The 23814-nt window shown below is 35.9% G+C and overlaps 1 protein-coding gene across 2 annotated transcripts in view; it reads left to right on the plus strand.

Annotated features, from left to right (window-relative positions):
• Nucleotides 1-227: 227 nt before the first annotated feature.
• The window catches only part of arid3a (AT rich interactive domain 3A (BRIGHT-like)), a 40847-nt gene continuing 17260 nt past the window's right edge, over nucleotides 228-23814 (plus strand). The window contains exons 1-3 of one of the 2 annotated variants that reach the window (XM_048172116.1): nucleotides 228-578; nucleotides 11842-12338; nucleotides 14946-15228. In XM_048172116.1, the coding sequence (XP_048028073.1) occupies nucleotides 12028-12338; nucleotides 14946-15228 (594 nt within the window). In that variant the 5' untranslated portion in view covers nucleotides 228-578; nucleotides 11842-12027. The other variant, XM_048172117.1, reaches the window with a different exon arrangement.

Genomic DNA, 23814 nt, shown 5'->3' on the forward strand with positions numbered 1-23814 from the left:
CGCCAAATGTATAGACAGCACCATATAGCGTACATATATGTATATATTTATATATACCTTATATATTCACCCCACACAGAGGAAGACGGACGGGGGTCTAAAGGGTCGGCTTTTCTGAATTGGTTTCGGACATCAACACAAAAATATCACCGGGCCCAAACACAAATCTTTGGCGCAAAGGTCATTTATTGTGGGACCTTCCACCCCTCATTAGTATCGAGTCATTTGTAGATGTTTCCTATAGAGTGGGGGAAGGCAGCCCCATTGATTCAGAGGTTTGGAATTTGCATCTGATTGCTGTTTGTCAACCAATGGTTTGACTCCCCGACCGCGGGCACCGCCTCAGATTAGACGCACATATGATGTTACTGCCAAATTAACCTCTATATCGAAATCAAATGAGGAAGCGAGAGGTGATTTAGAAAGAGTACAGTTCATACGGTTTCTATACGTTCTCGTATGTTCGTGACTGTAATTAAATATTGAATAAGAGAGCGTCGCGAGCGTGTTGTTTTTACGGGCAAATCAGGAATGTTCCTTCCGCTTCCCAAGAAAAAAACTAAACGGAAGTTAAACTGGTAAGTGAAGTGTCTTTTTTCCTCTCGTCACACATACACATTTTCCTGTCTGTGTTGACTATATAGGAAATACAGTACCTCTCTGGCATATAATCAGAATTTTTAGGAGGTTTAACGAGTTTTATTTTCCATCTTTTGTTGTTTAAAGCTCCTCTGATGATGTGTTTGTTTGGTAGTAGTGAAAGTAGATTTGGTTATAATAGTGTATGTTACAGCCATCAGAATAAACGTACGATACAAACACATACAGTAACTGCCACCAGACACGAGATTTATACATGCAAATTAGTGTAAATCCAAGGATTTTTATTTATTTATTATTCCAACTTATTGGATCTGGTTTTGATGAGGTAAGTAATGGTTTAATGACTTTCCCCCCCTTTTTTTTTATCTCGAGTCGATTATCTGTGATCTTGTGGATGTGGAACGGGAAATTTTAAATTTTAAATATTTTTTTTGTTTTATAAACAGAACAGGGTTCATTCTCCGAACAATATTATGTGCAAGACAAACATTAATGGCTTGTTCTTAATTCTTAAGTGCCCAAAAATTTAATCTCATAATTCATTATAATTAATAATTAGACTAGTGATTAGAAAGCATAATATTAATTGTGAATAATTTGTTGATACATATAAATAACAATAATTATTAATATTAATTCCATTCTAAAGTTGTTTGCATTCTACATGTGTTTTATTTATTTTTTAAGGTTATGTCTAAATGTTACATTTAAAATGTTACACTTTGCTCACTTCAGAATGATGTCTTTAAGGTTGAATAAGTATGCAATAACAATAAATGACAAAAGAAAATACTAGAACACACAGTAGTATAATAGCATTGTTGGGTGCTGTTTTTAGAGACCCATCAACCCTTTATCAATAGATATCTTTTTTTTTTTTTTTAAAAAGAACCAATTGTTATTTGTTTATGATATGTAATGTATAATGGATCGTATCCAACCTACTTAGGCTATATGTATTCACTTTTTATTATATGGATGAGATATAGCTTGTATCTGAATTGTGCCTGAGCAATTCTCAAAGCTCTAGATCCCAAAAGATCACTCTCAGGAGTAAGGCAAACATTTTTAAAGAGTCGTGTTGGAAATGTGACTGATTTGATTTCTTTCTGTCCATTCCTAATAAGCTCTTTAAATTGGCACAGAGCAGATTTCTTCAGCCTTAATTCGATTTCTGTTCCACATAAACAGAAAAGCACATTGCTTGTGTACTACACATGGCTTCATCACACACTGTACTGAAACTCTACACGCACTAGTGCACAGTCTGTTTTTTTTATATTTGCAACAGCAGCTGAAAAAAAAAAAAAATCTAATTCATTATCCACTTATGCTAATCTTGATAAAGGTGTTTAGAGAGAATATGTAATATATTGAAGTCAATAATGATATATAAAACTTAATTCATAAATGCACCAATGTTTACGTCTATATCAATTTCTATAATTAATCTTGGACAAGACAAGAGTTCCTTATATGTCAGTACACTAGCTGACTCCAATGAAACCACAGGATTTGATTCTGGAAAGATAAATGAGAAGCGTGTGTTGGATTTTTGCCATTATTTGGGTGGTCAAAACTGCAACAGAAGTGAAAGTGCATGTTACAGTTAGTTGTTTGTATGATGTTTGTGGCATTGCATTTCAATCTTTGGACAAATTGGACAACCTTTCTATAATAGATAGATAGATAGATTAATTCCCTTTGGAATAACTAATACTGTGTCTGGTGCCTTTAGGCACTATTAAATATCTCATTGGTTTGCTAAATGGCCTGAGAGAGAGGATTAGTTTTAAAGACGTGTTTGGTGATATACTTCAGGTTTGAAGACCTAATGAGCTGATTCTACAGACTGTATTGTCTCAAACTTGTTCACAGGGAGTGATGTTCACAATGTGGATGAATGTCTCGTGCATTTCTAATAATGTGGTTCAGTTCTTGCTGTGCCAGGCGATGTGATTCTAGCAAACGTAACCAATCTTGTGGTTACACTAGAGACAGTTGTAATAGCGTGAAGAGTCTGTTTATCGGCTGATTTGCATGACACATATAAGGATATACTTTATAAATATGGCAGTAAAACAAACAGAAGGGACAGCACCAGAAGAGGAACTTGTTAGTCGTTTGGCGCCATTTCGCATGAGATGATGGGAATTATATGATGCGTTTCTAAATTTTGTTCTAATTCTAATTCCTTATCACACTTTTCTTTAACGTTGCGTTTATGTGACGTGCAACAAATACTACATTTTATCAGACACTATTGTGTGCACTGCATACACATTCTGCGTATCTCGCGGGGGTTGTTTACCTGCATATGTGATGTTTAGTAAGTCCTGGGGTTGTTTGTATGTGAAATAAGTGGGTGTGGGGTTTGAACTGATAAAATGAGGTACGAACAGGAATGAGGCCCTGCATCCTGTCATACTTGTTATGATCAGAATGAAGCAACCATATCAGCCATCATCTTATTTGCAGGTTTTCAGGTTGGCAGACTCTGCTCTGAGCTGGCCAAACTGGTTTCAGCTTCGCGTGTTACTAGGTAGTGTTGAGAGGGATCAGATATCTAGTGTCGCAGCTCAAGGAAGGAACTACTCTTTTTTAGATTAATCCATATGCGTGTCTCGGCGTGGCCATTTTAGCACAGGGCTATTGGGCAACACTTTACACAAGTGAAACAGAAAGCACCATTGAAGCAAAAATGCTATACAATCAAACGGTGAGGTAAGAAAACAAGTTGGCGTCATACACGTCACATACTTTGTGTGCTGCAAATCCCCCTTTTGGAACCGGATTTTGTGTGCTGCATTCATGGACACACACGCTGCCTTAAATGTATTAGATGTGCCTATAAAAAGGCAGAGTTCATTGCTTCAGAATAGCGTTCTGAGTGTTGGGAGGAGGTTGTGTGGACTCAGTCGAGTGGCTTGGCTCAGGTTCAAACTGTGCCTTTGCCAAAAGCCACATATTAAAACGTTTCTGTGGTGCACTGCTGTTCAACCTCGAGCACATGCCAAAAAAGTGATGATTTCACTGTTTGGGAGTGTGCCATAAGGGAATCCCAGGCAGCTGATCTTCGATTTTCTTTCTGCAAAGCAACTTGGGAGCGATGTTTGGAGAAACTTTCTGTAACAGAAGCTGCATCCTTCTAATGTGTGGTCTGGAGCATTTTTGGCCATTGTCAAATTTGGTTAACAAACAGTTCTGCTGTATGAAGGCTGGCAGTTTGCCATCATAGTTGCACGCAAACAAAATCAACAGACTTGATTTGCTGGATTACAACAGTAATCATTCAGACTCTTTTGTGGGACGTGTGTTTATACGACTGTCATTAACTGAAAAGACTGGATTCTTTAGGTTATAATACAAGGCAAAACCCATACCCTCTACTAACAACATGATCCATACATGAAACTGAGAACTGACTCGTTCTGCCAGTTTATTTCCATCAGGTCTTTACAGGCAGAAAGTTTGCAGGCTAATGTTGATGGAATATTTGCAGTTCTGACCTACCCCTCTCTGAGCTCTGTTAATGATGGGGGTCATAAAGAGTTAAAGAACAATAACCATGTTCACATGAAGATTCTGGAATGCAAAGATGACAATTTACCAAAATGCAGCTATAGACCCAAGCAGTTTTGTTGTACAGTGATTTCAGTCATGGCTATTATTATTATAATAATATTATTTTTTATTCTTGTTCTTAAAAGCCTAGCCTCATTTTCATACTATTCTTTTTCATACTTTTCCATAAACATATTATATCTGCACACTATCCATAAAAATTGATGGAATGCATTAATTCCAGTGTGGTAACTAGTTTTGTCACATGATACCAACATTTTTGTAAAAATTTCAAAGTTTTATTTTAATAGCTTTTTAAAGGGGTGGTTAAATGCGATTTCACTTTTTCAACTTTAGTTAGTGTGTAATGTTGCTGCTTGAGCATAAACAGTATCTGCAAAGTTACAGCGCTGAAAGTTCAATGCAAACGGAGATACTGTCTTTTAAAGTTAAATGACTACAAACACGACCGGTTTTGGACTACAACGGGTTGGTGACATCTAGGGCTGGGCGATATATCGCATGCGATTATCACGCGCATTTCGTCAGTAAAGCCGGTTCCCTGATTGCCGCTAAATCGCCATCACCTGCTTTCAAATGGAGCGGCATTTAAAGACAGAGCCGTAGTTCACTGACAAGCCACGCAATATCGCGTTCATTATCGAAGGCGATTCATCTGCGATATGAACGCGATATTGTCTCGTATGTTTTTATAATGTTTGTCAACACACATTACATATTATGTATCTGCATCCACTAATCTTCCATTCATACTGACTAGTACTGGCTATTTGACAATTCATAATCATTCATAATTATTTTGAGCAATAGGATTATATAAAATATATAATATAAAATTAAATTAGGCTATATAAGTGGCCTATATAAAATTACAAAATAAACATTCATCAATCAGTACTTTTTTACTTAAGTACATTAAAAATCAAGTACTTTTGTACTTTCACTCAAGTAAAATTGAAAAGGAGCACTAAATACTTTCACTTGAGTCATATTTTATGATATGTATCTGTACTTTTACTCAAGTTCTTGAGTGTGTACTTCATCCACCACTGATAATGAATATCTTATTTACATTGTGTTTATACTTTGTTGATTATAATGAAAAGATTTACGAGCTTGCGGAGCTGGTATAATCACATTTTACTGGTACTTTTGATAACCCTAGTGGTTATGAATTGCTGTATTGAATCATTCATATTTTCTTATTTCTGTTCTGTTTGATCTGAAAACAACTACTGAACCTATCAGAAATGCAAACCATTTCCTTGAGGTTTTTTATATTTTTTACTTTCCTGTAGCACAAACAGTAGAGCATGACACTTGCAATGCCAAGGTCATGGGTTCGATTCCCAGAGAAAAAAAGAACTGATAAAATGTATGCCTTGAATGCAATGCAAGTCACTTTGGATAAATGCGTCTGCCGAATGTACATTTATTCTACATAGTCTTTTCTGATTGAGGTCATAAAAGCTGTTTCCATAATTTAGTTTTAGCGTCACACTTAAAGCTGCTGTCTGTAACTTTTTTGGGTTAAAAATGATTCAAAATCCATTTTTGGGCAAGTACATAACCAGCCAGTGTTAAAAACTATCTCCTTTAGCCCGATTCACAACAGTAAACTTGTAATAATGTTTCCTAATCTGGATGGTACTGGTGGGTTTCTGCGGGAAATTTGAGCATGCCGCCATTCCTTTTTGCGTCATTACGTCACGTCTGTTTACATAAAGAATGAGTCCCAGCTAGAAGGTTATATGACATTTGGAGGATGCTACATCAGACGTTTCTCACAGCAACTTCAATAATTAAATGTATCATTCTGATGGCGGATTGTAATCCAGAAAGGTTCAAATGACAATCATCAGTGACAACTGAGATTCACCCGTAGTCAAAAGCAAAAGACTTCAAACTGCAAAGTGGCTACAGAAATTGAAACCTACAGGTAACGCTACTACACACTAAATACACATAGTCACGCAATGCTGTTGTTGTTAACATTAACAATTTGAGAACAAAGTAACAATAATAATTTGCATGGTTTGACGTGATCCGAACTAAGCGACCGTAAGATTTAATCACCATTGGTAGCACGATTTATTGCTTTTTTTTTTTTTTTTTTTCTCAGTTGGTCAGAACAAAAGTGGCAGACATCATGTTCAGATGACATTTTCCGGTGAAAATTCTTATTTTGGTCATACTTCCAAAATGTAGAATCTGTGATTCTGAAGTACAATAACACTGATGTTTTGACTGACAGCAAACATTAGATTCATCCGCTGAGGAGCCGTGCCGATGCACAACCCACGTAAAGATAATTCTGCAAATAACTGCAACTGCAGGTTTCAAACAGAGATGGCGACAAAAAGGCAAAACTTACGGACTGCAGCTTTAAGGACATGTTTACTAAGTATTTCATGTTAACTGTCTGTGTGCAGTCTTGGAGAAAAAATAAAAAAAAATAGCCAACTACTATTCTTTTTTTTTTTTTTTCTTTGGTTGTTTTTTATTTTTTATTTTTTTAAATATCAATTAATTATCTTATTAAAGTGAGACAGACACAAAAACGACTAAATTTAAAAGGTTAGTTCACCAAAAAATGAAATAAGGGGAGTACTTAATGACGACAATTTTATGTACAATTTACTCAAAATTCCCTAAAAATATTTAAAGTGTTTGCACTCTCCTTTTGGTAGATTTTGAAACTGATGGAAAGATCATTTTTGTTAACAGCCAATAATATAGCCAAACATTGGCTAATCAATAGAGCTGGCTTATGTATTGTTCTCCTTGTCATGTCACAAGCAGCAGCAAATTAAAGTCTGTCTTTTTAATTACATCAATGCAGTTTCTTGTAGGGTTTTTTTCTGAATAGGAACAAAGTGGCGAAAAAAACGAGGTTACAAATTAAACTCTAAGTCTCCAAGTTTGATCCTCTTTTAAATGTTGTAAAAGATATTCTGCCCTTTTTGACACACAAACCTAATTTAAGCGAGGAGACTAAGGCAACATTCTGACAGAAAAAAAAAAAGAGTTTTGCATTCTATACATAGCTTGCTGTTTTAATATGAAGGCTTGTGAGACTGCAATAATGAGCCATGCTGCTGTTTAACCCTGAATGACCGTCGATACTGGAATAAACACGCGCATTCTGCTTATGGGTTCAATGGTGCTATAGTGTTGCTTTGCTTGAGGTAATGCTCTCAGGAATGCTTCTCTATGTTTTCTACATCAGCAGAATGAATGAGTCTTTTGCAGTGTTCTTCCAGACTTCCACTGTCTGTGTTGCTGCACGTTTTGTGTTTACTATACTGTGAAATAGACAAGTTGGGTTTCTTGCATCATCTTTGAGGTTGTACGTTTAAAGGTTTGTTATGTTACATCCTGTTCTTGAAGAGAAGAATGTTGAAGATGTTTTAGACAATATGCACCTTCACCATTAAACATCATGACATTTTATTGCTTTTGGATCCTATCATGTCAATCCATTGCTTTTATATTCACTCATACTCGCATACATAATTTTTTTTTTTTTTTACTGATATGCCTTTTAGGAGTACTAGTGCTTTGTACCTAACATTGCATCATTTTATTTAAAGAAAAAAAGTTGTTTGTGTAGAGTTCTCCATTTCAATTTTCTGTTGTGTGTCAAGCCTTCACAATGGCACAATATCCTCAAGAATATAGGGCCAAGCATGTGCAATTATGTGCACTTCTGTTCTGAGGAAGGAAATTCATGTATATGGAGGCCCACGCTTTCGCCCTCAGATTTGCCCACAGCCCTTACACATGCCATCGTCATGGGAACCGCTGAAGAGATGGTAACGAGGTTATATAATTGGTTCACCTTCCCTGAGACATTGAAAATACCATTTAAAGAGACATCAAACCGATGCTTGAGATTCAAGCCCAGATCTCTCACTGTAATTTTATGTGAAGTGTTTTTCCGTTACCCAACACAAGCTCAAAAATCCCCAGACTTTAATTACATCTTTCCCTTTATGTAACCGCATAGTTTTTATAAATATTTAGAACAGTTTTGGGCTTTAGGTAAGTAGGTTATATGGGTTTAAATACTCATTTATTAATAAATAAATATATATATATATATATATATATATATATATATATATTATACATCCGCTTGCTTGATTAACTGAAATGTTTGCTCTCCCATATGTCAAGTCAACCAACAGTCAATTTCTGTTTTATGTTGCAGTGAATTGAGTTTCCAGCTTTATATTGTGTAAAGATGTTCACTTGTCACAGCATAGATAGATATGTTGATCACCCTGCAGTCTAGTTTTTATTTGTGGCAGAAAATGTTTATTATCCTTTGACAATTCTGTTTGGAACTTAATAATTTCAAAATTAGCAATTGTCAGCTGATATATAAGCTCAAATGACAAAAATTCCCTCTTTATGATCAACTATAGACAGAGATATAAAAAAGAGATGGCAGTGCGACAACTTATCTCTGATTACCAGTTTGATTTGTGTGATTAACAGGTGCCTCGTTCTCAGTACACATGAGGAATGTTTAAATGTTGACACTGGTGATGTGAAATGACTAAATATGGTGTTGGTTTCTGTGTATCATATCGGATTTTTCTTAAAAACTAAATTGATACATGTTTATATTAAGCCTAGATGGGTTACATTTGGTGTTATACAGAGGTTAGAGTGGTATTAAATGCTTAGCATTTCAGTCAACGTCTCATTTCGCATCCTATTTGAGGTTTGTAATGTAACATTTCTCTGTGATATAAAGTTATGAAGAGAAAATTGTGCGAGCAGACTTGATTTTATCCACCCGGAATGGATTAGTATTGTGAAAAGTGGGCATTTGAAAATGGAACCAGACTGGATGTGAGTTTGTTAAAATGGTAAATAGTTATTTGGTTATTAGTTAAGTGACATCAATGGACAAGGAAATTCATTTCAGAGGAAAACTACATTTTGTTTAGAATGTAAATGTAATCTATTTCATATTTTGGGAAGCTTGTAGCTTGACAAGTTGCAGTTTCAAAGTAGCTTCTTCAAAACTGATCTGATGTTTCTAATAATCCTCAATGCTAGAGTAAAGAATGTCACCAGACCAGAACATCTCCATTTCATTTCCATTACTATGCAGCGCATGTATAGAACAGACTGAGTTAATCCATGCAGTTATGCAGTACAGGTATCAGAGATATCAAAGTGTCAAGCTTTTCAACTCATTTGTCTTTTCTGTTTGAAGAACTTTTTACTCTGTTACATGCCTAAAAGAAAAACCAATAATCATTGTTCTCTGTCCATCTTCATCGTGACTTATCTGATTCTAGTCAGCAAGGATTAAGAAACGGATATTATATTGAATGTATGGTGTAAATGCATGGGTTTCAGACCCCTATGGTGAATCTGGATGTTGGCCAGCTTGACGCTCATTATCAGTGTGGAATTAGACCCTTAGTGCTGCCTTTATCTCCTCTGTGTTTGCTCAGACTTCACAATCGCCAGCACCCACCATCCATTTCTGTGGGTTAACCCATAAACTCCCGGAGTCATTCAAAATCCTATCTATCTACTGAATCCTCTCCCCTTTCCTCAATTTTTCTTAAGAGTTCTCTGTTCTGTGTCTGATTCCATTTTTCTCAATCATGAAAATAAGTTAAAGGAATAGTTCACCTAAATATTTGAATTTTCATCAATTACTAAAGTCATTCTAAACTCATTAGACCTTCATTCATCTTCAAAACACAAATCAAGATATTTTAATGAAACCTGAAATTTCTGTCCCTCCATTGAAAGTCAAAGTAAAAAAAAAATTTATGAATTTTTATATAAATTGAGCAGTTAATCTAATCCAGAGGCACTTTATATGATGAACAAAATTAATTTAGGCTTTTATTCACATACAAACAATAGTCAAAGGAAGCTCAACCATACTTGTTTCATGTACGATAACAAACCTCATTTGTTCTTGCGGAAGCTCAAACGTGCTTGAGTGACACGCGATAACTTGAAGCTCAAACGTGTTGGCGTCACACATGAGATCAAACCTCATTGGTTCTTGCGGATGCTCAAATACTTGCCTGACCTGTAATATGCACGAGGAAAAAAAAAAAAAGATTGATTTGAGATGTTTTAAGAAACAAAGTTTTAGCATTAGATTAGGGTTTCCCCTTAAACCAATTAATTTGTTTGAGTAGGGTAAACTTATTTTATATTTTAAATGTATATTTCATTTATAGAAATAATTTAGAACTTTTTTTCTTTTGAGTTCACAAAATAGACATTTTAAATAATCTGATTGTAAATAATCTCATTGTGTTGAGTTTTATGAACTTGTTTCTTTTAATTCAGAGAAACTTAAATTTAACTGAAACTTCTATTTTCCAGCATGCTTTGCCATGACACTCAAAAGGGAAAGTAAATGCTAAAGTTAAGTGTTATACAATGGTTTTTGTGCAAGGCTAATGTTAAGTGGGAGGTTTAGTAGTGTTTAATATTTTGCTAAGATAATTTAGAAGAAGTTTTGTATGTAAAATGAATGTAACTGATTACCTCATATTTGAGTTTTACCAACTTATTTGGGTTTACAGTGTATATTAAAAACTAAATTTGAGACACATTTTAAATTTAACATCCAGCATCAAGGTACTAAGTTGTTGTCATACTCTCCTTTACACAGAGAGCGTTATAACGTGACAAAACCAGAACACTCCCAGTATAATCAACGAAGCATCACATGACATGTAGACACTGTGTCAAGATGATTTTATATAACAGATTTTGATGTGCAGTGAATAGAGTAAGGTGTGGCCATGATTGATTGTTGACAAATGGTGAAATGCAAAGAGTGTGTGATTATTTCCTTAAAGGCAATTGTGAATAGGCTGTGTTTCATAGTCCCTTCTTGTATCATGTCCTGTGAGTAAAAGTCTGAAGACTGTATTTCTGATGTACATTTGGTAAGTTTATTTGATTTCCATGAATCACTTCAAATGCTCAGATCTGATACAACTATTAATTTTTGTGTAATCGCTCAAAAATATTCACTGAAATGAGTGTGCAGTTTTTCATGTAATAAAAGTTTTAGGGAAGACATAAATATTGCTCTTAATTACTGTTTTAAAATATTAGTTATATTTTTGCTCTATTATATTAGTTATAATTATAGTCTTCATTTTGTGAAGATCAGTGAGGAGATTGTCTAACTTTTACTGTGTTTTAATTCTTGCGCTGCAGGAATCATTTACCCATTTACATATTGTTCAAGTGTTACTTTTATTCTTCAGTGGAACACAGAAGCTTTTTTTAATCCCCAGTGAATGGGGACTGAGGATTAAAAAGGGACACTAAACATTGTATAAATGTAATCCATATGAAAAATTGGACTATATTTAAACTCTGCGAGGAACGGTCTGAAATTTACATGCATTTATCATATGTCATTACTTCTTACTACTTGAATGGATATTAAAATTTGAAGTGTATAAACACTAGCTGTTGTGTGGCTTTGGAAGACTTTGAATATACTGCATTGTGCTTTCTGCCATTTTGGATTTTTAAAGTCCAAACAGTTCTACTGATTATATTAAAAAAGACATACACATTGTTATATGTCAAATATTTGTTTTAATGATTTTATCATTTTTCTGCTATTTTCTCTCCCAGGTAGGCCCCTGTTTGTAGGGGATCATCTTCCCCTTGGCTGTCTGCGGGTGTCTGCCAAGTAGAAAACCAACACTTCCTGTTTCTTGAAGTCTTCTGGATCAAGTTTATAAAAAGCAGTCCTGTTTGTTTTCGGTTTTGGGGGGAAGTGAAGGGGCCAGAATCCCAGCTTGTCCTGTTTCCCAGGCAATGAAGCTGCAGGCGGTGATGGAGAACCTGCACAGGCAGCAGAGAGCCAAACTGCTGATGGAGCAGGCGGGGCAATCACACAGCCCCGCCCCAATGGGGGAGGAGCTTAAATCAATCTCTGCCTCTGACACAGAGCAGGCACAGATGGCGGCGCTAGCAGCAATGCGCGCAGTAGCAGCTGGACTTCAGAGGGCCGACAGCCCCATGTCTGAACGTAGCAGTGGAGGAGATGAAGATGATGAAGAGGATGATGAAGAGGAAGGGGAGGAGCGATACAAAGATATGATGGGGTCTGAGGAGGAAGAGCAGATGTAAGTGGGCATTCACATGCAAATGAATGCAAATAAGTTTGTGGTTGTTTACATACACTACTGATCAAAAATTTTATAATAATTTATTTATTTATTTTTTTTTTTTGAAATTGTTGGAATAAGTCTTTTGTGCTCACCAAGGCTGCATTTATTTGATCAAAATATAGTAAAACATCAGTATTGTGAATTATTTAAAATAAATATTTATTTCAGTCTTAATATAATATAAAATATAATTTATTCTTGTGTGGGCGAAGCTGAATTTTCAGCATCATTACTCCAGTCTTCAGTGTCACATGATCCTTCAGAAATCATTCTTATATGCTGATTTGCTGTTCAAGCAACATTTCTTATTTTTATTGTGAAAACACTTGTGCTGCTTAATATTTTGTGGAAACTGTGATAAACTACTGTTAAAAAGTTTGGGGTTAAAACAACAAAATAATACTTTAAATTTAGCAAGGATGCATTAAATTAATCAAAAGTGACAGTAAAGTATTTCAAATAAATGCTTTTTTTTTTCTTTTCTTTTTTTCTATTTACCATTGAATACTGAAAAAAAAAAAAAAAAAAAAAATACACAAATACTAAGCAGCAAAAACTTTTTTCAGTGCTGATACCAAAAATGAACCATTATTAATAAATGTGTTCCAATAATAATTGTGCATTAAATCAGCCTATTAGAATGATTTGTGAAGGATCATGTGACACAGAAGACTGTAAGAGTTATGATGCTGAAAATTTAGCTTTATCATTACAGGAATAACTTACATATGAAAATGTATTACAATACAAAATAGTCATTTTTTAAATTGCAACAATATTTCACAATTTTACTGTATTTTTAATCAAACTATATTTTTTGCTGTATTTTTAAATGCAGCCTTTGTAAGCATAAGAGACTTAAAAAAATATATATATATATATATATATATATATATATATATATTATATATATGTACTAAAGCTTATTTATTCCAAACTTTTGACCAGTAGTCTTGTCATGTCAAGGGAAGTAAAATACTTAAATCAATTCTGAGCATCCAGATTGAGACAAAAAGTGATTTTAGTCAGATTTCTAACCACATCTAAAATGTTACATTTACAAATTCAATCCAAACTATATGTTTTAGCTTTTCAGACAAAAAAAAAGTCAGAAATTCCAAAAATATCATTTTTGCTTCCTTAAAGGGGTGGTTAAGTGTTTTTTTTCTAGGCTTGATTGTGTTTTGGGGGCACAGTTTAACATGTCTTAATGCTTCGGGGGTTTTTTTTGAAAACGCTGTATTTTTCATATATTTTACGTTTATTCTACATGAACGGCTCGTTTGACTTCCTGCTTCTATGAAGCCACTCACTCCAAATTACACAATGTGCTCAGATTGGTCAGCAGGTTGGTAGCTGGCCCAGTGTATCGTGATTCACTGAAGCGTCCAGAAACGACACGCCCCTTACCAATCGTTGCTTCAGTGAAAATGTAAATAACAGCGTCTATATTGCTGTATTAAATTGAGCTCGAATTAGACCCAGATGAAGAGGGACAAGCTGCAATCACGTCTTTTAAAGGACGTTTATGAATGGTATTTCATTTCATTTTGTGTCAAAGTGTTTAGATATGCTGTTACTGCTGTTTGTTAGCTTTCAATATACGGTTTTATCCTGATTAAAGCTTTACTGTAGCCGAATACATGACTGAGTAGTCGCATTTTTGTAAAGGTAGCTTTTAATTTATAGAATAAACAACTGTTTGTCTATGAACATAGAAGTTTGTTGGTGTTTGTAGAATTTAGATAACTGGCTAGTGAAGCAAAAAGAATTTGCTCTTTGTATATGTCCTTGATGCAACCAAAAATAGCAACAGAACTATACGTTTAAAAGACATGTACAAACAATAAAATGTACTTACAGTTTGAAGCCCATAAACAGCAGCTTCTGCTTTTAAAGTGGGAACTGCTTCTTTCAGTAAAAGCCTTTGTGCAAATCCAGCATTGAACTCATTGAACTGTGTCTTCAGCGCCACATCCAGTGTAGAAAATATCACAGATTATAAAGCGTTCTATTATCTTTTGACGCGTCCGGTGTTCACAACTCTTCCGCTTCCACATGCTGCGCGACATGGCCACTTTGTTGCGTGTTCCCGGGGGCGTGTTTTGCAGGGTTTATGATGTCACCAACCCACTGTAGTCCTAAACCGGTCGTGTTTGTAGTCATTTAACTTTAAAAGACAATACCTCCGTTTGCATTGAACTTTGAGTGTCGTAACTTTGCAGATGTCGTTTATGCTCAAGCAGCAACATTACACACTAACTAAAGTTAAAAAAGTGAAATCGCATTTAACCACCCCCTTTAAGGCTGCTAAAAAAGAAACTGGACAAACATCCCTAACATCTTCAGAAAACGTACAACTCTGCTTTGCACCTACTATATGTTTAATGTGTAGCTCTCTGTAAATTATTTTCTCATTTTAACAGAACTTGTGATATAGTGCATTTGGAGAACATTGAACCCATAGCAATGTTTTATTAAATTAATGAGTTGCCTGAATTTATAACAGTCTCTCATGTGTTGCCTCTTTAACATCTCACCGTCTAATGTGTTTCTGTGCAGAAAACAGAAATGGGATGAAGATGACTTTGAGGGTGAGATGGAGGAAGACTACGATGACGATCTAGGTGACGAAGGGCTGCCGTCGGGCCGCGAGGCCGTCGCCCCAGGCAGAGGCATCCTCCTCTTACCCCACCGCCATTTACACCCTCACTCCCAGCTGCTAAAGGCTCGGCCTGGTTCTGAAACAGAACCGCGAGCGTTGACCCACTCCGCTCATTCATCCCATGGGCCGCTCCATGGGCAGGACCACGCAGACTGGACCTATGAAGAGCAGTTCAGACAGGTGGGCACTGTGGGTAATTCTAACCTAAAACAGGTCTTGCCACAATGATGTTAGTCTAGAGGAAATGCAAACTAAATAAACACTCCTCCTCTCACACCTGGACGGTTACAGTTGTATAGGATAATTGTAAAGAATAGTATTCGTTGCATTCACTTCCGTAATGTGCAAATATTTATCTGGAATGGCAACATATGTTAAACAACATTGTCTTCTTCAGCGAAGTTTGTTGAAGCAAAACAGTATATCAAATAAATATTTGCAAGCAACGACTTGGTGCAGAACTTGAGGAAATAACGTGACTAATTTATCTCAAAGTTCTGCCTGAAGCTGCAAAGTTTTATGCTGATTGTGCGATTTTGTGATCTTGTTGAATTATGAAAGCAGAACTCCTGAACCAAGCAATATACAGCTAGAACTTTTGAGTAAATCTGACCATCATGGGCCAAAAATATGTACATTTTTATCATGTTTGTGTGATTTTTACACAACTAATTGCAAACTATTTGTTATTTAGAAGATCGTTCTTCTACCAGACTGTAGCTATGATCCTGAAATTCATTCTCTCACACAGCCACAGTGATTTTATTACATGCATTTGTTCATTTGTTCAAGCTGAACCATATATCAAAAGTCACACATATGATCTGTCACATAGCTATAGATTAGCTGTGGTTTAGCCCGTAAGTGCAGGCTGTGGCTTATGTGAAATACTTGTGATGTAAAAATGAAGTAGGTTCAAGACATAATTACTGATTATCTCAGAACATAAAGGCAAACGTTGGATCATGCTGAATCTCACGCATCATATTTGTGGTTTGTCGTAATGAACTTTGAACATTGAAGGACTCTCCCTTTAAATTAGTTCCTACAAACAAGAAAAGTTCTGTTGCTGTGTGATTTGAGCCTTCATTCGGAGCAGCTGTCATGACAATGACTCCTGTTAGATTTTGTCTTTTTATTAAAACATTTTTTTTTCTGTCTCAATTAAGTTAGAGTCAATACAGATCCTTTCTGATCCTGAGCCGCTTTGCTTCCTGACCACTCTCTTCTACTATCTAATAAAGTAAAAAAAACAAAAAACACCTAAAAATAAATAAAAATAAGCTTTCATTTGCATTTGTCAGAAAGATTAATTTGATTATTATTTATTATTATTTTCTTTCTGGTGACTGTCCATTAAACAGCTGCCATATATGTTCATGGTTTTATGGCTGATTTATGGAACTGAAAGGCGCCATGCAGTAGCTCTATTGTGAATATGTTCCATATCGTCGTAATGCTGCTTTCCCATAATGACTGTTTTATACACTCATAATTTGCTCTAAAAGTGCTGTGACCGTCTGTATCTTTCTTAAGGACATTTATAAACAGATTTCCAGTTAAGGAGCAGTGCAGGGGATTTTTTTGTGTGTTTTTGATGATCATGTTTGATTTGTACATTTTGTACCCTGCTTGAGAACAAGGTCATGTGATTTGTGTATGCTGGCCATGTGATGTGCTGAGTGAAGCATTTGCAGGTGTTTACAACTGTTGTTTGGCGGGCGGCAGAAATGCTATCGGGGCTTTAGCATTCAGTTCGAAGCTTGATCTTCATATCAAGTCGTTGCCAGAAAACGTGAATATTGTGGGCAGTTGCGTAATCGAGACGAGCAGGACTCTCTGTACGTTGAGATGTTACACAATGATTGGGTGGCACTTGAATGGTTGTAAAATGTATACTTTACACCCCCACCCCTGTTCTGAATATGAGAATGCTGAAACTGGATGATACACCCAGTTACAACAACACGCGAATGGTTTTATACATACTTGCCTGTTGTTTGGAAACTCTAGTATTTGAGAGAGAGCAAGCATGTGCTACCGTATGTGAGGAAAGGGTTAAGGCCTGTGGTTTATTTTGGGCAGGTGGGTGGGGGCAGCGAGGAATGTGCCTGAGGGAAAGTGATAATCTGGACCCTGTCAGAGAAAAAAAAAAAAAACGCTAAAGTCTTTATCGGCTGTCACAGCTGGAACCTTTCCAAACTGAACTCTGGCACATTTTAACAAATAAAACCCATTACTCAAGTAAAAACTCGCATCGAACTACAAGTCAACCTGTTCTCTGGCATTACACAGAGCATGTGAAAGGCTGTCAGCTGGTCCCTTTTTCTGAACCAGCTGGGACAAGGCCAGAATAAATGCAAAGCCTCTGTGTTTCTGATTATGTTTGATACAGATATTAATTAATCATGTTTTAAGGCATGCTGCCAATGTCTCTAGTATAACTATCTGTGCCTGCCATTAAGTGACTTGAATAAAGAAACAGATTTATTTGCTGGTATCAAAAATAACATGTCGTAATCATTTACACACTGAGGATGGCTTTATTGCTGTTGTTTGCTACCGGCCAAGATTGTGGTTTAAATTCTTTGGAATTGTTGTGATTTTGCCCTTTTTTCCTATATTGTAAGTTTAAATTCACCCTCTTGTAAATTGGATGCAGCAAATAGTTACATACTGGATCTTAAATGTTTGTTGAGGCTGATTTGTGTCCCTATGCAAATTTTCCTCTCGGTGCTGCCAGGTGTTCACTGTTTCATCTAACCTCCAAGAGACTTTTCTTTTTAGCTAAATCATCCTGTGAGCAGAAATCATATAGGGGTGTGTATATATACAGTATATATATCAACAGTTTAGGTGGTTTTATGCAACTTCCTCTTCCTGATAACTGAGCTCAGTGCCAAACATTTACTTAATGTTGTTTTTAGCCTTTTTAGGATGTAGCTCTTTGTATTACTTGAACTACATTTGCAATTCACTGTATATTTGTTTATAAAACAAACCATTCTGAAGCTAAATTCTGATTGGTCGACATGCCTGAAGCCATTATTCATTTGAATGCCTGTGTCCGTGAGTTCTACAGACACCTTGAACATTTCATTCATTAGTACAGTTTATTCACTATAGTTAAAATGGTAATAAAATATGATCTCAGAGTTAAACTGTCAGAAAAAAATAATCTTAATATGATCTCAGAGTTAAACCGTGTCAGAAAAAAATAATCTTAATATGATCTCAGAGTTAAACTGTGTCAGAAAAAAATAATCTTAATATGATCTCAGAGTTAAACCGTGTCAGAAAAAAATAATCTTAATTATGTCAGATAACACTTAAGCAAAACATGGTCAGGTCAAAGTGTCTGAATAATTTTTGGTTCTAAATGTTTATCAATTTTACTGGTAATCCAACTGTATGAAGAAATTTTGGGTATAATATGTCACAGTTTACTTTATTTTGCTATCCTAACATAAATGAACTATAGTGTTCTGCACCCACTAGTAAAAATATATATAAAATGTCTGAATAATTTTTGCTTTGACTGTATATTAATGTGGCAACAGTACTTGGCAACCCTAACCAATAGGGGTGTAACGATACCCTCAGGTCACGATTCAATACATATCACGATACTGAACTCACAATACGATATTATTGCGATGCTCCAAGACATAGGGTAAAAGGTTAACAAAAAATGTACTGTTGAATAAAATGCTACATTTGCTATTACATTGGGGCTGGAAATTAATAGGCTTGGACTTGGTGCTGGTAACCCAATGCACAGGACAATGGTGACACCAGAATAAAAATATTCATGATTCTGAAGCTGAAAATACAGACTTATTTTAGATTAATATGCTTGCTCTCTGTCACGGACTAGATGTATTTAAAGGGTTAGTTGACCCAAAAATGAAAATAATGTCATTTATTACTCACCTTCATGTCATTTCGCACCTTCGTTCATCTTCGGAACACAAATTAAGATATTTCTGATGAAATCCAATGACTCAGTGAGGCCTGCATTGCCAGCAATGTCACCGAACTTCTCAAGATCCAAAACATGTTTAAAACAGTTCACAAGAATACTTTGTGTGCACCAAAAAAACAAAATAATGACTTTTCAACTATCTTGTGATGGGCGATTTCAAAACACAAGCTTTACAAATAATTTGATTAGAATCAGATGTTCAAAGCGCCAAAGTCATGTGATTTCAGCAGTGTGATACGTGATCCGAATCACTGATTCAAATCAAATGATTCGTAAAGCAGTGTTTTGAAATCGGCCATCACTAGATTTTGTTGAAAAGTCGTTCTTTTGTTTTTTTTGGTGCACAAAAAGTATTCTCGTCGCTTTATAATATTAGGGTTGAACCACTGTACTCACATGAACTGATTTAAATACGTTTTGGATTTCATCAAAAATATCTTAATTTGTGTTCTGAAGATGAACAAAGGTCTTACGGGTGTGGAACGAACATGAGGGTGAGCAATAAATGATATTACTTTCAATTTTTGGGTGAACTAACCCTTTAAAATATTACTTAAAATATACATTATTATACATTATATTCAACATTTTTATATATATATATAATATAGTACAAACTCGATACCAAAAAAGTTAGGGACACTGTACAAATTGTGAATAAAAACAGAATGCAATGATGTGGAAGTTTCAAATTTCAATATTTTATTCAGAATACAACATAGATGACATATCAAATGTTTAAACTGAGAAAATGTATCATTTTAAGGGAAAAATAAGTTGATTTTAAATTTCATGGCATCAACACATCTCAAAAAAGTTGGGACAAGGCCATGTTTACCACTGTGTGGCATCCCCTCTTCTTTTTATAACGTCTGGGGACTGAGGAGACAAGTTGCTCAAGTTTAGGAATAGGAATGTTGTCCAATTCTTGTCTAATACAGGCTTCTAGTTGCTCAACTGTCTTAGGTCTTCTTTGTCACATCTTCCTCTTTATGATGCGCCAAATGTTTTCTATGGGTGAAAGATCTGAACTGCAGGTAGGGCTGGGGGATATATCGCATGTGATTGTCACACGCATTTTGTCAGTAAAGCCGGTTCCCTGATTACCGCTAAATCGCCATCACCTGCTTTCAAATGGAGCGGCATTTAATAGACAGAGCCGTAGTTCACTGACAAGCCACGCAATATCGCATTCATATCGCAGATGAATCGCCTTCGATAATGAATGCGATATTGCGTGGCTTGTCAGTGAACTACGGCTCTGTCTATTAAATGCCGCTCCATTTGAAAGCAGGTGATGGCGATTTAGCGGTAATCAGGGAACCGGCTTTACTGACAAAATGCGCGTGACAATCACATGCGATATATCCCCCAGCCCTAACTGCAGGCTGGCCATTTTAGTACCCGGATCCTTCTTCTATGCAGCCATGATGTTGTAATTGATGCAGTATGTGGTCTGGCATTATGTTGGAAAATGCAAGGTCTTCCCTGAAAGAGACGACGTCTGGATGGGAGCATATGTTGTTCTAGAACTTGGATATACCTTTCAGCATTGATGGTGCCTTTCCAGATGTGTAAGCTGCCCATGCCACACGCACTCATGCAACCCCATACCATCAGAGATGCAGGCTTCTGAACTGAGCGCTGATAATAACTTGGGTTGTCCTTGTCCTCTTTAGTCCGGATGAACATGGCAGTCCCAAGTTTCCCAAAAAGAACTTCAAATTTTGATTCGTCTTCACCACAGAACAGTTTTCCACTTTGCCACAGTCCATTTTAAATGAGCCTCGGCCCAGAGAAAATGCCTGCGCTTCTGGATCATGTTTAGATATGGCTGCTTTTTTGACCTATAGAGTTTTAGCCGGCAACGGCGAATGGCACGGTTGGATTGTGTTCACCGACAATGTTTTCTAGAAGTATTCCTGAGCCCATGTTGTGATTTCCATTACAGTATCATTCCTGTATGTGATGCAGTGCCGTCTAAGGGCAGGAAGATCACGGGCATCCAGTTATGGTTTTCCGGCCTTGACCCTTACACACAGAGATTGTTCCAGATTCTCTGAATCTTTGGATGATATTATGCACTGTAGATGATGATAACTTCAAACTCTTTGCAATTTTTCTCTGAGAAACTCCTTTCTGATATTGCTCCACTATTTTTTGCCGCAGCATTGGGGGAATTGGTGATCCTCTGCCCATCTTGACTTCTGAGAGACACTGCCACTCTGAGAGGCTCTTTTTATACCCAATCATGTTGCCTATTGACCTAATAAGTTGCAAATTGGTCCTCCAGCTGTTCCTTATATTTACATTTAACTTTTCCGGCCTCTTATTGCTACCTGTCCCAACTTTTTTGGAATGTGTAGCTCTCATGAAATCCAAAATGAGCCAATATTTGGCATGACATTTCACAATGTCTCACTTTCAACATTTGATATGTTATCTATATTCTATTGTGAATAAAATATAAGTTTATGAGATTTGTAAATTATTGCATTCCTTTTTTATTCACAATTTGTACAGTGTCCCAACTTTTTTGGAATTGGGTTTGTAGTTTAATGTAGTATTGTCACTGAAAATCTGTAAACTTGAATTTTTTTCTCACACAGTAATTTTGATTTTGAGTGAACTATCCACAATACATATTGTTGCATTTTTGTATTGTGATATATTGTGACACGGTATACTGTTACACCCCTACACTCTACAGTTGATCGGATTTCAAAGGGAGTGTCACTTATTTCGTGACAGCCACTTGTGTCAATTTTAATTCTAAATGTATTTAAATTTCAATGTATGGAAGCTTTTGAAGATTGCAACTTTTTATCTCACAGTTCTGACTTTTTTTCTCAGAATTGTGAGTTATAAAGTCAGAAATGCAAGAAAAAAGGAAGAATTGTGAGAGAAAGTCACAATTACCTTTTTAATTTTTTTATTTAGTGGCAGAAACAAGCTTCCATAAAAATGTGATGTTTCATGCATAACATCTGTTACTTTAGTAAAATAGCTGCATTAAAGGGATAGTTCACCCAAAAATGAACATTTATTCACCCTCAAGTTGTTCCAAACCTGTATTAATTTCTTTATTCTGCTGAACACAAAAGAAGATATTTGGAAGAATGTTTGTAACCAAGTAGATCTCGCCCCCATTGACTACCATAGTATTTTTTTCTACTATGATAGTCAAAGAGGGAGATCTGCTTGGTTACAAACATTCCAAATATTTTGTTTCTGTTTTTGTTTTTTTCTTTTTGTAGTTTTAGAGTGACTGGCTTTCCAACGTAACTTGTATTTGAGAATTTACTTTTAGTTCACCTTGTCATAAACCAACTGGATGCATGGCTATTCTTTAATGAGAGGCTACCATGACACATATGAAGGTTAATTATTTCTCATTTTGTAGCTCTATAAAATATTACGCTTCTTCCTCTCACACAAACTTCCTGAGAAAAGGAGAAGTATACTTTGAAGTCCGCTGCATATGTGAACAGCAGGGCAAATGGAGCCCAGATGGACAGTAAAGAAAAGAGCTCTTTAAAAATTCATCACACCCTCTGTAGTCAGTTGCCATTTAGTGGTTTTAACATTAAACATTGATTTGCTCTCTGCAAATTGAAGGGGGTGACCATTAAAGACACAAAGCTGTGTGGAGCTTGGAATCTTTATATATAATTTTAGAAAATGGCAAACAGAGTGGGATCTATATACATTGAATAAACTCAGCCCCAATGTTGGGAGAAGAAGCTTCTATAAATTTTCAAACCAATGGGACCAGATTGTTTATACCCATTGCTGAATTGGCCATACCAGGATGACACAAAAGTTTTTAATGTTAGGTGAAGTTTACAATTTCGGTCAAAACCCTTTATCTCTGGCGCATGTTTTATTAGGCCGGTTTTAACGCTGTGAGAAACCTTTTTTACTCTGTTAATACTCTTGAAGAAAGTGTCGCACACTTACACGCTTGCTAATTGGTTTTGGTGTCCTCGCTTTGTTTGTATCTGTCAAACTAATTACAGTTTGAATTTTCAATGTTATCACTTGAGCGACTGTCAAATTTTCATAATCTCTTGCTAATTATGTTCTTTATTAACATTCTGCTGTTATCACTTGACCAGTTGTTGAATTGCCGTAAACTCTTGCTAATTATGTTCGGTATCGTCGTTTTGTTTTTATAGTTGAATTGCAGTATGCTTGCATTAATTACATTTGGAATCACTTTTTTTGTAGTTTAAACAGTTCTATGCGTTTCCACTCTTTGTTTAAACAAATTAAGTTCCTCACAGTTCCTGATGAAAACATATCAGTGCCTCATTTGCTTAATTCACAGATTTGCTTTCACCACTGACCTATTATCAGTCAGCCGTTTGATTATTATTCCTGTCTCGGAAAAAAGAAGTCATGAAAGTATCTAAACGGGGAATAAATCGTGATTAATGTAGACATGACATCATGTGTTCATATTTGCTTTCAGACAGACATCTCCCATAGGTATTCTACTATTCGAACAGCTTTAATTGCACAAACCACTTACTCATGTCCTAGCAGGAAAACGAGCCCTTGTAGACAGGAATTGCTGTTATGGGGAGTAGTTCGTAGCTGGATATTGTCCAGACATTGCTGCTGCTTCTGAGCTGATGTCAGACTGAGGGTTCTAGACATTGGAATGTAAACAAAGATGGCCGAAAAGCTTAGCCTAGCACTTTTTCCATTGCATCACACTTCTCTCTCACACTTCTTGTCCTTCAATCTGAAGTGTCTCTTAGGACTTTAAGGAGATT

This window comes from Megalobrama amblycephala, linkage group LG21, assembly GCF_018812025.1.
Source record: "Megalobrama amblycephala isolate DHTTF-2021 linkage group LG21, ASM1881202v1, whole genome shotgun sequence".
In the NCBI taxonomy this organism is placed as follows: Eukaryota; Metazoa; Chordata; class Actinopteri; order Cypriniformes; family Xenocyprididae; genus Megalobrama; species Megalobrama amblycephala.